General features: G+C 38.6%; 2 protein-coding genes across 6 annotated transcripts in view; one reads left to right on the top strand and one right to left on the bottom strand.

The window, feature by feature from the left end:
• DNAJC9 (DnaJ heat shock protein family (Hsp40) member C9) overlaps positions 1–15,322 on the top strand; it is a 52,286-nt gene that overhangs the window by 1,771 nt on the left and 35,193 nt on the right. For 2 of the 3 annotated variants that reach the window (XM_024561025.4, XM_053923217.2), the window contains exon 4: positions 1,756–1,839. In XM_024561025.4, coding sequence (XP_024416793.1) covers positions 1,756–1,839 — 84 coding nt within the window. Of the gene's footprint in view, positions 1–1,755; positions 1,840–2,190; positions 7,464–15,322 lie in introns of those variants that run through there. The other variant, XM_024561024.3, reaches the window with a different exon arrangement.
• Positions 4,366–15,322, bottom strand: part of FAM149B1 (family with sequence similarity 149 member B1) — a 56,438-nt gene continuing 45,481 nt past the window's right edge. For all 3 annotated transcript variants that reach the window (XM_053923215.1, XM_024561021.3, XM_053923216.1), the window contains 7 exons: positions 14,825–14,949; positions 13,135–13,241; positions 10,714–10,938; positions 8,933–9,056; positions 8,584–8,709; positions 5,731–5,809; positions 4,366–4,603 (listed from right to left, as the gene is read on the bottom strand). In XM_053923215.1, coding sequence (XP_053779190.1) covers positions 4,530–4,603; positions 5,731–5,809; positions 8,584–8,709; positions 8,933–9,056; positions 10,714–10,938; positions 13,135–13,241; positions 14,825–14,949 — 860 coding nt within the window. In that variant the 3' untranslated portion in view covers positions 4,366–4,529. The remainder of the gene's footprint in view (positions 4,604–5,730; positions 5,810–8,583; positions 8,710–8,932; positions 9,057–10,713; positions 10,939–13,134; positions 13,242–14,824; positions 14,950–15,322) is intronic.

Genomic DNA, 15,322 nt, shown 5'->3' with positions numbered 1-15,322 from the left:
GCTCAGGAGATAAAGTAATGGGAGTCCAAATACATAGGTACAGATTTGCCCAGATTGATTCTTGAGTTGGGTCCAGAATATGCATCTTTACAAAAAAAACCCAAAACAAACTATTTAGTTTATTTTGACGGTGTCTCCAAACACATTTTGAAGAACACTTTTGGAGAACCAGGCTTGAAGCATGTGTGTCCTTTACACCCATATTAAATGCAGAGTTGGTGGTGGTAGGGATGGTGGTAGGGGGGAAAGGAGCTTAAGGACAGCTGGGGTTCCTGGAGGGAGTAGATTCAAAGTAGGAAACATCTGTGTCTCTGGTCTTTTGGGGTAAGCCAGACTAATACCTAAGAAGCCATTGCTTTAACCTGGTTTTCGTAATAGGAAGTCCATGGAGAGCAAACAGTGTGAAGTTTTAGATATTTGGTGGGTATCTTAGGTGGACTTCTTATTTTGTATGGCCGAATTTAGAGTGCAAGTAGGTCTGCAGCTTTTAGTTGCAAAATAATACACAAGGGGAAGCTGATTTATGTGTGTTGAATTGAGAGAAGTAAAACGTGTATCAAGATAATATCTTTTTGACCCTGACCTGTGTGGCTCAGTTGGTTGGAGCATCATCCTGAAACCTAAGGGTTACAGGTTCGATTCCCGGTCAGGGCATATTACCTAGGTTGTAGGTTTGGTCCCTCATCCAGATGTTTACAATCCCCAATACAGGCATCTATGGAAGGCAACCAATCAGTGCTTCTCTCTCTCGTTGGTGTTTCTCTCCCTTCCTCTTTCTCTAAAAAGCAATGAAAAAAATGTTCTTGGGTGAGAATTTTTTTTTAAATGTATCATTTTGGCTTATAGACTACATCTGTTTAGGCTCAAGATGACAGTTTAAGGTGGTAATCATTTTCTCGGGTGAAACTGAGCACAGCAGTATTCAGTAATAGGATATTAGCTTGAGAGACTTCCCTAGAGTATTGGGGGCAGGGAGTGGCATAGTTTTGAGAGGGGCTCTTGTACACTGCGGGGGGGGGGGGGGGGTAATAGTATTAAGAGAAATTGGTCTGAAAGTAGACAATGGAAGCTGTGTCTATTATTGGAATAAAAAGGTCCTAATGTATCATCCTTGCCAGGATTAATAGAATTTATTGCTATTTAGAAAATTCACTGGGGTTGGAACCTCTTAACAGTTTCAGTTGTGGCCCTGAAGGAAAAAAACAACTCAATAACCTTTCCCAAGGTATTCTAGTGGTATTTTGGAATCAGTGCCCTAGGAAAATTTGGCAAAAGAGATTGTTTGAAATTAGGTAAAGAAAGATTAAAACTGGATTTGTTAGTATTTATTCTGACTACTTGGGATTTTTAAACCAGGGTTGCTTTCAAGGCTGACACCAGTCACATGTAGTAAGTAAATTGGGTTTCCAGAGGAGGAATCTGAGGTGCCTGTATCCTGGTAATATTTTTGAGGGCATCCTTCATTAAGTGGCCTTTCTTAGTTCTCCAAGCATTTTGTTTTCCTTCCTATAATCACATGGTTAATACTGAAGTACTTGCTACCCCTGACAAGTACAGATGGGAGAACTCAGAAATGCTTATCAGACTCAGAAGACGTACTGCTTGCTCTCAGCAACTTTGCCTTTTAATGAATGACATATTTATGCAATTTTAATGTAAGTAATCTTCAAATTGAAAGGGTCTTACAGATCTGCTTTTAGCACAGAGGATATATTTTTAGGTTGAAATGAAGTCTCACGTGAGTTTCTGTTTTAGGCTCAGGAAGAGGCTAAAGAAGCAGAAATGAGCAGGAAGGAGCTGGGACTTAATGGAGAAGATAACTTGAAAGCAGTCATTCAGGTAAACTTTGTAGGCTGTTTGTGAAGGCTGCTGCCATTTTTTCATGTTCTGATTCCTGCAGTTAATACTCTCTTTGGAGTAGATGTGTGATGTTGTGGGTACTCTGTCTTTTTTAAGACATAATTCACATATCATATATTTATCTTTTTACACTTCAAAGGTTTTTTGTATATTCATCAAGTTATACCACCATCTAATTCCAGAACATTTCACCACCCTAAAAAGAAACCCCTTGTCTGTTAGCAGTCAATCCCTGTTCTCCCTTCCTACCAGCCCCTGGCAACCACTAAGTAATTTTGTGTCTATGAATAGTCTTGTATTTTGAAAGCCTGTGTTTTAACTCTCAAACAGAGCAGACAAAAGGATCGACAAAAGGAAATGGACAATTTTCTGGCTCAGATGGAAGCAAAGTACTGCAAACCTTCCAAACGAGGAGGGAAAAAAACAGCTCTCAAGAAAGAAAAGAAATAATGGAATTTTTCTGTTCAAAAGTCACTAGGTGTTAGCTGATGGCATTGTAGGCAAGGTACAGTCAAGATCTGAAGACAAAAGTCAATTCAACCCCTGGAAAAAGTTGTCTTTCCTGACTAAGTTATTTGGATTGAGTATGTAACCAGAGTCACTCAAACTGATCTTAGTATATCCTAGAAACCCTCTGACATTCTGTGAAGTCCTCCTATGAAGGAATTTGGTGGTGATCATTGAGGTGAGAGGGGGAGATTGGTACACTTCTGACAGCACTTGCATTTGTGGATCTTCTGTACAAGGAACTTAATCTAGAATGTGGGTCTGTCCATACTTCCCTTACCAGCTGTCATATTGCTACACAAGAGTGAACTGCAGAGTATTCACAGTAATGTGGGTGTTTATTACGACAGGTATTCCACTTAGCAAGAATGCCTTCAGAACACTTTCTGTGCATTTGTCTTCCAAATACTTGACAATTTGCTTTTGGTCTTAATAATCTTAAATAGATCCTATCTTTCTCTCTGTCTCTCTCTCTGTGTTTGTTTCACTCAAACAGGTTTTGTATTCTTGGTTGAAGTATAGGAGAAACAGTTGTTCACACTACTTCAGGCACCTTTATAAGACTTAACATGATTAAACAAGTAAAACATGATTTAAGTTTTAAATGATCACTGAAATATTACTGCTAAATGTTCTTGGGCAGGTCACTGAGCTTGTCTGAACTTGTTTTCTCATCCATGACAGGGTGAGGGAGTTTGGGTAAGTGACTTCTTAGAGGCCCTTCTGACTCTTAACTCTGATTTTGAAGGACAAGCCATCAGTGGTTTGTTTTCATGCACTCATGGTATTGATTTGCAAAAATACAGAGATTTTCACCTATATGTAGTCAAATTGTATGTATTCATTAGGATATATGGAAGGATTTTAAGGGCTGTTCAGCTTAAAATCTCTGGCTTGTAGAGTAATATTTTCAATGCCATATGCATAAAATAAGCTTTCTGTTACTGAGCTTTATATATAATAATTTATCAGATAAACAAGCACATGACATGTTTTCAGTTTGTGACTATACAGATTAAAAATATACTCTTTAATTGTATTAAAGTATAATTTAATGCAGATTGTTTGAAGCATCTGTCTTCATATGATAGCATTAGAACACTTTGATATACAAAAATTACTGCAACTTATGATCATGTGAATTTATCCCTCTGAAGATTAACAATAAGATCTAAAACTGGTATGATCGTTAAAGTTGAATGAAATTTAAATAAAATAAAGCCATAGTTAAAACCGTTGCTGCATTCATGGGTGCACTCAGGAGAAAGGTCCAGGGTAAAATTAGAAGAATGTCTAAGTTCTCTGCTTCTGCTCTTAGGATATGTTCATACTGGAATAATCACCAGGTGTCTGAAATTTTAGGGAGTTGCATCTTTCTGGCTCACTAACAGAAAGATTCTATAAATTTTTAAATTGACTTTTAGAGCTGCAGGAGAAAATCTAGCAAGTTGAGTTTAATATTTGGGGAAAAAACATGACCACTAAAGAAAAGTATAACCTGATACCAAGTGGTCATTGTGAGGTTGAGCTGTCCTGTCTGAAAAAAGTAATATGCATTACGGTTTACTACATGTTATTCTACACCAGTGTTTAACATTGGCGTCTTTAAGCTACTCACCCCTTCTGTATCTATCTGTGGGATTGGACATCTAAAGAGAAAGCTTTAGGAATGACATCTGTTCGATGAGTAGTTCAGATTTTGACAGCCCTGTCTGCTAAAAATGACTTAAAACTAAATATAACTCTCCAGAAATTAATATAAGCAGAAGTATTCCAAAGCCAGTGATGACTTAATGTTATCAATAATTTGCTGCTTTTTGTGTATGTGTAGTCTTATAGAATCCTATAATGAACTGTTCATTGTTAACAGACAACATGAGCAGTGATTTGGGAGTAATTCTTTTGTTATATCTTTTGGTACAAACTTTACTGTCTGTTGGAATAGTTCAACTTAATGCTGAAAGAAAACAGTGACTGGAACTAGAAACAGTACACATGTAATCTTTGGCGGATACTCTTTTCTTAGCAACTGTACCAAAATAACTCTCCATGAAGATAGTTTCAAGTTGTCTCTTCTGTGCAAGCTCTACATCACACGAACACTGGCTTATGAAATCTTCCACGTGTTCGCTGCAGCCCAAAGCAGGTTCTTCTCATTTGCCCTATGGTCCCTGCCTGGTTCTAGAGACTGGCCCACTTCTGTTTTGAGACTTTGTAGACCCATGTGGTTGAGGACCTGTAAGATAAAGAGGACATCATAGAGTGACACATTAGTAGATATTCACATCAGTAGATATTTTAGATTTGGTAACCTCAAAATCATATCTGAGGGCTTTTTTTTTTTTTTTTTTCCTCCAATGGACTTTAAATTTGGAGACTGGGAATAAGTAGTAAAGTATATATTTGCCAAGGCAACAAAAGCCTTGCGTATTTATGGGAAAATGTCTACATTAAGATATGAAAGCATAACCTAAGTTTTACAGAAGTTTTCACTAATTGAAAAAGAATAAAATGTTTCACCTAACTAAGTTTTACACTAGTTACACCTGACCATGAGCATGGCCGAATTTAATAACTCAGCTCATAGGCAGGACTGCTTTACTATGAAGACTGATCCAAGAAAACAATCCATTGAAAGCATTCAAAGACTACCATACTGCCACTAAGAACTGAACTAAGAGAATTCACTTGGACTACAGTACTTATTAATGTACTTGCTGATTAATCTTATTAACAGGAAACATACTAACTGCCCCACTTCTAAATTTCACCTATAACATAATGAGAGGGAACTTGATGGTTGTAAGAAGACCATTACAGGAAGAATAAAGACATTCTTAAATTTTCTCCCATCACTCATGGGAAAATAGAAGCTACACAATATAATGTATAAACCAAAAAGTAAGTGGAATAGAATTAGACTCAGCATATCTTGCCATTTTAGAATTGTTTTGTCTTACCTTGGCCTTGCAGGTTAACTGACGAAAGCAGTTTATTCTATCGTAACATGGAATTTGCCTACATAACATTAATGCAGTGTTTGAATGTTATTAAAGTAACGTATTTGGCTAGATTTTTTTTAGATTCAAGAAAAAGTACTGTTTACCTTGCCAAAGTGGGGAGAGATTAATTTACATACGGTAATGAAAACAGAAATCTGGAACTTTTTGGTTCTGAACAGTAGAGCTCTGCTCAATCTTTTTATTATATCCCATCTTCCAAAATGAATTTCAGGTGACTGCAAAGATGTAGGAGAATGAAATATAAAAGCCAGAGGAAAGGAAAGTAAGCACAGAATGAAAAAAGACAAAGGCAGGGTCCTAACATAGTCTCACAGTGGTAGAACAACAGTCTGGGCCCCACCTGTCCCTGCAGATGCCCTCCCAGGTCGGGCCTGATGAGGATACTCAACAGTGCATGCATGATGATACTGCGTGTCGAGCTAAAAAAGAAAAGAGACACTTATTACAATGCTATGTCTCCCAATAGGTAATATGTTAGTAGATTTATAAGGGAAAATCTTCAAATTGGACAACAGTGTAAATAGCATTTTCTGCTAATCTGAGGGACAAGTTGGCTGAGTGCACCTTCTTACATTCCAAGGGAAAAATCCCAAGCCAGAGGCTCACAGAGCCATTTGTTAACATGTAAAAATTGCAAGTTCTACAACTTTATTAATATGCCTTTAAGAATATCTTAGCATTTATAAATAATCTGTATGGTTTAATATTCCTAAATATAATTGGCTGCCAGGGGAATTTAATACAGTTTCTGTTGCCTGCTGACTGTTTAAAACAATGAACAGCATTTTCAGCAGCATTGAAACATCCATGACTTCTGTACTTGAAATATAATAATATGAAACATTTCAAAATTATAAAGATTTTAAGATCTAAAATATTAAAATGTGAAATATCAAAAAATAAAAGCCATCCATGCCATCTCGCTGGCAGTTCTGGAATGAAAAAACAGCCCTCAGTTCCATGTCAGAGCATTACAATCGAGATTTCAGGGGGCAGGGGGGAGCAGAAAACTGTACTTGGAAAAAAAAATGCAGGAATTTTTTTTCTGGTTGAAGCTATATGTTTTGATCAGGGGTCAGCAAATTTATTCATAGAGGGCCAGATAGTAAGTATTCTAGACTTTGTGGTACACAGTGCTGCTGTTGGAAGTACTGTCGGCTCTACAGTTGTAATGGGAAAGCAGCCAGAGACAGTACATGAATGAGCATGATGGCTCTGCCCTAAAAAAGCTTATTTTTTAGTAAAAACAGGTAGTAGGCAAAATGGCCCATGAATGCTGACTCCTACTCTGGATAAGACCACCAAGGAGCAGAGTGCTCGCCTGGCAGTGCCAGGCCCAGGACTCGGATCTAGTGGTTTTAGTTACATTGAGCTACTAGCGCATATCCCTTTTCATGACAGCAAATTGAGAGAGAAATGGCTAAGGTAAGAAATTTTTACTTTTGTTCTAAAACCATAAAAATGAAGAAACTTGAATTTTTTCATGTATTCACCTTTACTTCTAAGGCAACCAAAAATGAAATGTTTGATATGAGAGAATCTAGCTATATAATATAATCATCCAACACTACTTAAATGTTCTGGGTCAAATTATAAGAAGATACACTTAATAAAGGTTCTCAAACTTTAGGGTTCACATTGAGTAAAAATCAGAAGTGCTCACATTTCCCTTTTGCCTGTGTTTTGATGAATCACCCTAGATCAAGCTGCCTGAGGTCTACTGGGGTAAATGGTGTCCCCCCAAAGTTTATATCCACCTGGGACCTGTGAATGTGGCTTTATGTGGAAATAGTATCTATACCCATATAATCAAGCTAAGATGAGGTCTTACTGGATTCGGGTGGGCCCTAAATTCTGTGACTGGTATCTTTTTGGAAGAAGGCTATGTGAAGACAAAACAAATTGGAGTGATGCAGCTGCAAGCCAAGGAACCCCAAGGATTGCTGGCAAACACCAAAAGCTAGGAAGAGGCAAGAAAAGACTCCTAGAGTCTGAAGAGGGAATATGGCTCTGCTGACACCTTGGTTTTAGACTTTCAGGCTCTGGAACAGAATAAATTTCTATTTTAAGTCACCCAGTTTGTGATAATTTGTTATAGCAGCTCTAGGAAACTAATACAGTGTCCCATTCATTCATTCTCATTCTAGTGGAGGAAAGATTGTATGCTTCAATGTAGAGCCTAAAGATGATGCTTTAGGCTCTAACAGTTCAAGGGTTATGAGTTGTGATAAGTGGGCTGCAAACACCATTATCCTGGAAACATAGGTTGTGCATCCCCTCGTTCCGGGGCACTAACTGTGGCCCCAGTCACTTCCCCAAGCTCAGCAAGCCCTCTTACCACAAAGCAGATGAGGGGCCGAGCTAGTGTACAACTGGGCAAGGTCAGGGCATGACTGCCAGTCTCCCAACAAGGCTTTTACTATTGCTTAAAAGTAAAGGGGCTAGTAAATGTACACGAAATGGTAAGGCAGTGTTAGCATCTTAAAGAACTAAAAAAATTCATAAGTTGCCCATCCACCAGTCCACATCGTTATCTGACAGCACTATTGGTATAAACTCCATGAGAGCAGAATTAGAGAATGAAGTTACGGTGACCAAATATGCACTGAGGTTTATTTATTTTGCCTGTTCTCAGAAATATCTAGACTTATTTTTTAAATTTTGTAATTCATACATAAGGCATTTGTGTTTGTGCGTGTTACATGCTGCTGAGTTGGCTGACTCCTGGTGACCCCATGAGTGATGTCCACAATGTGCTGTCCTCAACAGCCCTGCTCAGCTCCTGCAGACGCATGCCTATGGCTTCTGTTACGGAGTCAACTCATCTTATTTGGTTTTCCTCTTTTCCTGCTGTCTTCTACTTTTTCCCAGCAGGAAAAGAATCCTGCCTTCTACTTTTTGGAAAGGAATCTTGCCTTTTCATGACAGCTTCAGTTTTGTCATTTTGGCTTCTAGTGACATTTCAGTCCTCATTAGCATTTTATAATACCTTATTCAACAAGTTAAAAGAATGAGTGGCAAGAGTCCAGTTAGAATTTCAACAAAATGTTCTTAAAACACTATTTTCATTGTTAGAACCTCAACTTTTATGCCTTGAGTTGATTGAGCCACTATGTAAAGTCTTAAGTCTGCCAAACTAATGGTTTTTTTTCCTTTTCCCCAACTATCAAGACCATAGAGGAAACGTCACTACCAAAAATGACTGAGTTGTGTTGGGCCTGGAGAAAAAGTCAGGTAAAAGGAGCCTCTCCTGGGGCTGCTGATGATTAGGCTCATCCACCACTGCACTTCGAGCACGATTAGCATCACCATGGGTTTTCTGTGGCAGAGACAAAATTACAGAAATGATTAAAACAATTTGCTATGCGTGCCCTACATGAACCCTATCAAGCCAAGCACCTCCAATTCCATTGTCGTTGAATGGAATTCAGTATTGCTTTAGACAAAATATAGTATAAATTAAGACCAGAGTATAGGTCCTACAGAATTACCATCTATGAGGTTTTATAAGCACATGGAAAGGCAATAGGGAACAGACTTACCGTTTGCCTTTGTGGCCCCATAGTGCTCAGGTGTTCCACTTCGGCTGTGCCAATAGGTGGCAGCAGATTATTTCGGCTCAGGGGCATTGGTGAGGGAGAAGAGAGGGAGTCAGTCACCACTTGACTGTAGATCAAGCAGTGAACACCAAAACATGAAAGCATAAAGTTAGAACAACACAAGCAAACTGATCAGGATAAATTAAAGAGATGAATTTAATGAAGAAAAATTAATGAAGATGAAGAAAACTTTAACCTGTTTTAAGTTTTTAAGTAAAGAGATCTCAATGAAAGGACTTTGGGTTTTTTCATAGTATTTTATGATTTTTCTTGAAACTATTGTGAACACAGCAGAAGTTGACCCTTTCTCTCACAGAAAATTGGAATAAAAGTTTGCTCTGCTCTAGCTGGTGTGACAGCAGATTGAGTGCTGGCCTTCGAACTGAAAGGTCATCAGTTCGATTCCCAGTCAGGACACATGCTGGGTTGCGGGCTGGGTCCCCAGTTAGGGGCATGCAAGAGGCAACCAATCCATGTATCTCTTGCACATCAATGTTTCTCTTCCTTTCTTCTTTCCCCTGTCTCTAAAAATAAATAAAGTCTTTAAAAAAAATTTCCCCCCTATCTGATGTTGCAATTCTCTATCAATAATGGATTTGTAATTTCACATCTGATAGAATTCACTGGAGTTCTGATTGTCCTTTTCACTAACAACTATAATTCCCAGGAAAGGTCCTACACTCTCATTTTCGTCCATGGAGTTTGGAGCAGTTGGCTGTGTTACTCATACCCGAGACAGTAATTGAAACAGTGACACTTTCATGTCCATGAAAAAACAAAGCAACTTCTTTTTTCACTTCGAACAAACGCACTGTCAGAAGGGATGAGAGATTCATTATACATCAAGACCACTCCTAAATGAATGAATCTATAGCTGTATCAGCATGCAGACAGCCTCAGCAACATAATAAAATAGCGAGCAGGTGAGGTGAACCCTGGTGTCCTGACAGATTTTTGGTGGTTTTGGACATCTCTTTTTAGTGAGTTGGGATAAATTATGAGAAATTGAAAAATCAAAATCAAGAAATAACATGTTGGGAGACAAGTATAGTGACACATGCTTAATTTAGAAGTTGAATTCAAAACAGAGTTATGACATTATTTTATACCCTTGATCATAATTCTAGAAATCAACCATCCTACATTTTGTGAATTAACTAAAGAATTTAATTGTAAAAATTGGTATTTTTTGCACAATGAGGCTCAGAGTGTGTAGCAAATGAAGGGTGAGAAAAGGGGAGAGGATGTATGTAGTGTTATTTCCTAAGAAGTGCTGAGAGGTATTTTTCCTGGAATATAAATTATAAGCAATGACTTCTCTAAGGTTTATGAAGTTTTCATTGTCAGTGGAATAAGCAGTTCCCAGTGGTAGAGAAAACATTAAAAGAGAATTAACTATTATGGGATGAACTTCACTGAACATGTTCCCACTAAGGAAAATAATAAAATACATATACCTTTTATTTCTTTGGTAAGTGCCACTGAAGTATTTTAGCCAACATTTTATTTGTAGAAATAGAAATTTTCAGCTAAATCAACAGAAAGATCCAGTATCTGTTCACCTTTAAACCAATTTTCTGTAGTGGATGGATTTGAACCAGTGTGCAATCATAAGAATATGTAATGATTAGTTTCTAGACATGTATTTCAATATATTTAAATTCATTACATAAAATTCTTAATGCGTTTTACCAGTTTCCAGAAATTCTGCTTTTGAAACCTACACTCGGGATCCTCTAAGGATTTCTTCCACAGCTCTTGGTGTTCCAGCCCGGGAATGGCTTGTGCTGATGGGATGCAGGGTTCGTGGTGGGGGATTGCGCCTCCTGGCGGACTGCACTGTATATGACAGAGATGATGTACAAAGCTCTAGGGCTCGATTTGACCAATTTCGGGTTGAAAGGGTGGTACTGGACCCAGGCCTCCTAAGTAGCTTGTCATCGAGATCTCTAGTGGCCAAAGAAACCCACAGTGAAATTGAGATTGCTCTGTATTGGGAGACATGACTCAAAGGGTAAAAAACAGACTATAAAACATTCAAGGGAGAAAAATGCAAAAGTAAAAACTAACCTAGTTCTTAGAGGTTACATCATCTAGCTCAGGCATGAGAATGTGTTCTTAAAAGAAGAGCATCATTTTAGTCATACACAGAATGGAGATTTGGGAAATAAGTTCTTATTCACCTGCGATCACAGTCACTTCCTTCAGTCACCAGTGAGGGCTAACCTGAAGGCTACCTTCTCTGAAGTGCTTCCTGAAAGTTTACCTCAGAGACTGACTCCTATCATATTCAAGGCATTCTTTGGTGCTGAAAAATGTCACCAGAAAGACTTAGTTGAAAGGCAAATATTGCTGCTTGGGAGCAGTGTGACTACCCCTGCAGAAATTAAAATGCTGAGCTAATTGGAACCTGCAGCGGTGGGGTTTGGGTTCCTTGGAAATCTGGGAGCAGGCAAAAGGTCCAGAGCCTTATGCTGTCAAGGGCAGTAGGACCATAGTAGATTCTCGTTTGCATAAGCAACTGTGAAATAGAACACTCTGATGTAAATATTCTGATAAATAAAATCCTTTGCCCAAACAGTTCAATAGCATAAACTCTGCCGTATAGATTCAGGTTTTTTGTTTTTTTGAGCAGGCGAGAGGATGTTTCACTCTATTGTAAGGCACAATGAAATGAAGGCAGAGTGAAACCATAAAGCTCTGCCACTTGCTCTTTGGCTTTCAGCAAATTCCTCAAACTTTCAGGCCACATTGATGTCCTCTAGTGCAAAATATGCTTTGGTGTTAGGAGGACTTTGAAGGGAAAGTGCCCGTCAAGGAGTAGGCCTAAGCCTTGGAGCATTACAAAAGATGTTCTCTTCCTGCTTCCCTGACCATTCACTTAGGCATTTTCTTTACACACCCTGCTTTCATAACTCTGAATTTGTTTATCATCTCTAGCCAGGTGACTTCTATATCAATTGCCAAATATGACCTCTTGCATATTTTCCCACAACATGGCCCATCATTGTAAACTCAACACACCCCAAACCAAACTTACTTCCCAAACAAGCTTCCCTTGAGTTTGAAATTTCAGAGTTGACTGTGATTCTTCTATTTTTATAGAATTTGATTTCTTTTGTAATCTAATATATTTCATTTCTTTCTCATCCTTTGCTACACCTTGGGTGCAGACAGACCATTAGTGGCACATGTTCAAACTCCCGCATTAGATTCCTAACCTACATTTCCATCTAATATATGTTCTACTGTTGTGAAATCTTTCAAATTCCTGATTTAAATATATGTACTCCCCAACTGAAACTCATACATTGCTGGTTGGGAGTATAAAACGGTACAGCTTGGGAAATTGTATGGCAGTTTCATTTCTAGGTACTAACCCAAGAAAAATGAGAACATAGGTCCACAAAAAAGACTTGTGCAAGAATATTTATAGTGTCTTTATGCATAACAGCCCCAACTTGGAAACAGCCCAAGTGTTCGCTAACAGAAGAATGGATTAACAAATAGTATACTCTTAGAATCGAACACTGCTTGGCAGTAAAGGAGACAGTGACATGCAATAACATGGAGGGATCTCCGAAACATGGCATTCAGTACCCCCCACAGAATAGAATACTGCTTGGCGAGAAAAATTCTAGAAGATTGTCAATAATCTTCAGTCAGAAGCATTCAAGTTCTGGCCTGTCTCCTATTGTAGCAGAAATGGTCTTTCTGTTCCAAGTATTGTATTTTGTATTTTACCCTCTCCAAATCTTCTCCCACATCATTTCTCCTACCTAGAATAGTTCTTTTGCTTTTCTCTGCTTATCCAAATGCCCATCTTTCAAGGACAAGTTCAGAATCTACACTTATCTGACAAAATGTCTTCCTCCTTTACGGCTGTCATAGCACTCACTCTGGGTGCCACACACTTGGCACTCAGTCACAGAAATGCCCTATCTAATTAGGTCTCTCTCACTCGTGTGTGTCTTATTTTTCCAATTATCCGCTCCTTGAGGGTGGTGACCATTTCCCGTAGATGTTTTTACTCCCAAGATGTCTGATTGCTTGGTAGCAGTACATACATGTTGATTGATCGACTTCCCTTTTACTTCTCAGTGATCTACTTAAACTCTAGATTATTAGAATTTTATACTTCTTACAGGATTTTGTCCATTAGGGAGAGATTTCTGGGCTGTAGAGGCATTCCATGAACCAAGAGACCGTTCACATTTGGCTGATGACCACTTGCTGCTTGACAGAGACTCATCTACACGTTAAAAGAAGATGTTACTCCTTACTGGTTGGTGAAGATACCTGCTTAGTTTCCCAAATCTGCCAAAAGTTATTATTTCCAAATTAGGTCATGTATACATTTCTGTCCCGTGCCTTAACTTTTGTAATATCTTGGCCAATAGCCTAGCTGGGCCCCAAGTTCACTGTCAAGATGACAGAGTCATAGTCCTTTCCGAAATGACAGCAGGTGGGGGAAGCCTGACCAACCTAAATGAAAGCACTTAGCAGCCACTACCATAGGGGAGAGAGGACCTTTATTATTATTGTGAGAAAATGAAACACAAATATGGAACAAAAGTTTAAAAAATAAGGGTAAACTCTAATGTGATTTCTACCACCATCACACAGTCTTACACTCTACATGAAATAATTCTTTATCCCTCACTACTCCTTGAGTAGTCACCTCTCAATGAGAACAGAAATTCTGAAGACTTTATTGGAAGGATTTCATCTTAGTTGGACTGACATTAGGACCTCAGAGTCCTGTTTCTTTGCTCTCAGGTCATCAGTTTGGTCATTTCCTTTGCTGTTCACTTTCCTCCCATTTTCTCTTAAGAATTTGTGGATTAACACTTCTTTCTTTATATAATTAGCCAGAACCATTCAAGTTAACCGATCAGGACCTAGGTTTCCTAAACCATAGCCAAACCAGTTCTACATGTAGAAGTATTTTATTACTGTCCACGGAACATTAGTTCACCTGGTTCATCCTTTGATGTGATAAGGTATTAATTGAGCCTTGCTGGTTTTATTTTTAAGTAACACTTTTCCAAACCCAGCTGAATAGTATCTGCTCAGTATACCAGCAAAGCAAATACTAGAGCTGGTAGTAAAATCCAGGGTTGATGAGCTTGGCCCAAGCATTAGATTCCTTTTTCTCTTTTCTTTTTTCCCTCCCACTACTCCCTCCCCCCCTCCCCCAATTCTTGCTACAGGCAACACTGGAAAATTATCATGTATAACTGCTACCGCATAATCATTACACAGGGATGAGACCAGGCGCCTCAGCAGGCTCATCAACCTTCTGCAAAAAATGGCCATATTTATGTTTGTCCATAGACTTAATTGAGACCACTTCTCTCTGGTTTGCCTTTTACACCTGGGTTGAGTACTAAACATCAAAGAGCAAAAGATTAAAAATATTAAAAACAAAAACCATGTAGGCAGTGACCAAAAATAAAAAAGAGGGAAGGGATTCCAAAGAAATTCAAAGGACAGAATGTTAAGGCCTTAAAATATCTGATATCTGGTCCCTGTTTTCATCATATTATTTATTCCTCCCAGAACAGTTAGGCTGACCGTATAGTTGCTTCTATATTACACAGTTAATACATACCTTTTCAAATAGCTGGCTGATAATAACTTAACCCTAATTTGCTATTAATTTTTCAAACTGAGATTGAATTTGTCAATACATAGAATCACTGGATTATAGTGATAAACACATAACTACTGAAAAAAATGAGTCATAAATAATACATTGAACACAGATAACTGAGAGCAAACTTCTGGCAAGAATAATCCGAGTTCTACAGTATATTCCCCCGGGGAGCTTACCAGATTTGAGGTCATCGACAGCACCTTAGACTGTGGCACGCGAGGTAAGACCAGAGGTTGTGGTTCACTTAGCACACAGGGGCTTTCTGAAGCTGATCTGGTGATTGCAACATTACTCTCATCATCTGAGCAAAAAACCAGAATGTTATCCGTGGATATCTCCAGACCCATTGCAACAGTACTGTGAAAAAAAATCTTCCCTGAGAATTCATTCTCAAGCTTGGCTTCACTCATCTTTGTAGCCCAATTTCTTACCACCTGCATGGTTCCAAAAAATCCTCAAAGAATGCTATTTAAGGAAATTCCCAGGTTTCAGTGCTTGTTGGTACCTGGCTGAAGGGAAAACAAATACAGTGGCACCTCGGTACTGATTGTTAATTTGTTCTGGAACTTGTGATGAACACCAAAACCCACAAGTACCAAACAATGAAGCATTTTCTCTTGCAAGGTGGTGTTGCCACTCATGCAAATTCTGGCAAGTGCAATGAGTCCTGAGCA

Source organism: Desmodus rotundus, chromosome 4 (genome assembly GCF_022682495.2).
Source record: "Desmodus rotundus isolate HL8 chromosome 4, HLdesRot8A.1, whole genome shotgun sequence".
Lineage (NCBI taxonomy): Eukaryota > Metazoa > Chordata > Mammalia > Chiroptera > Phyllostomidae > Desmodus > Desmodus rotundus.
The sequence above is the reverse complement of the archived record's forward strand: the minus strand, read 5'-3'. Positions and strand labels throughout refer to the sequence as shown.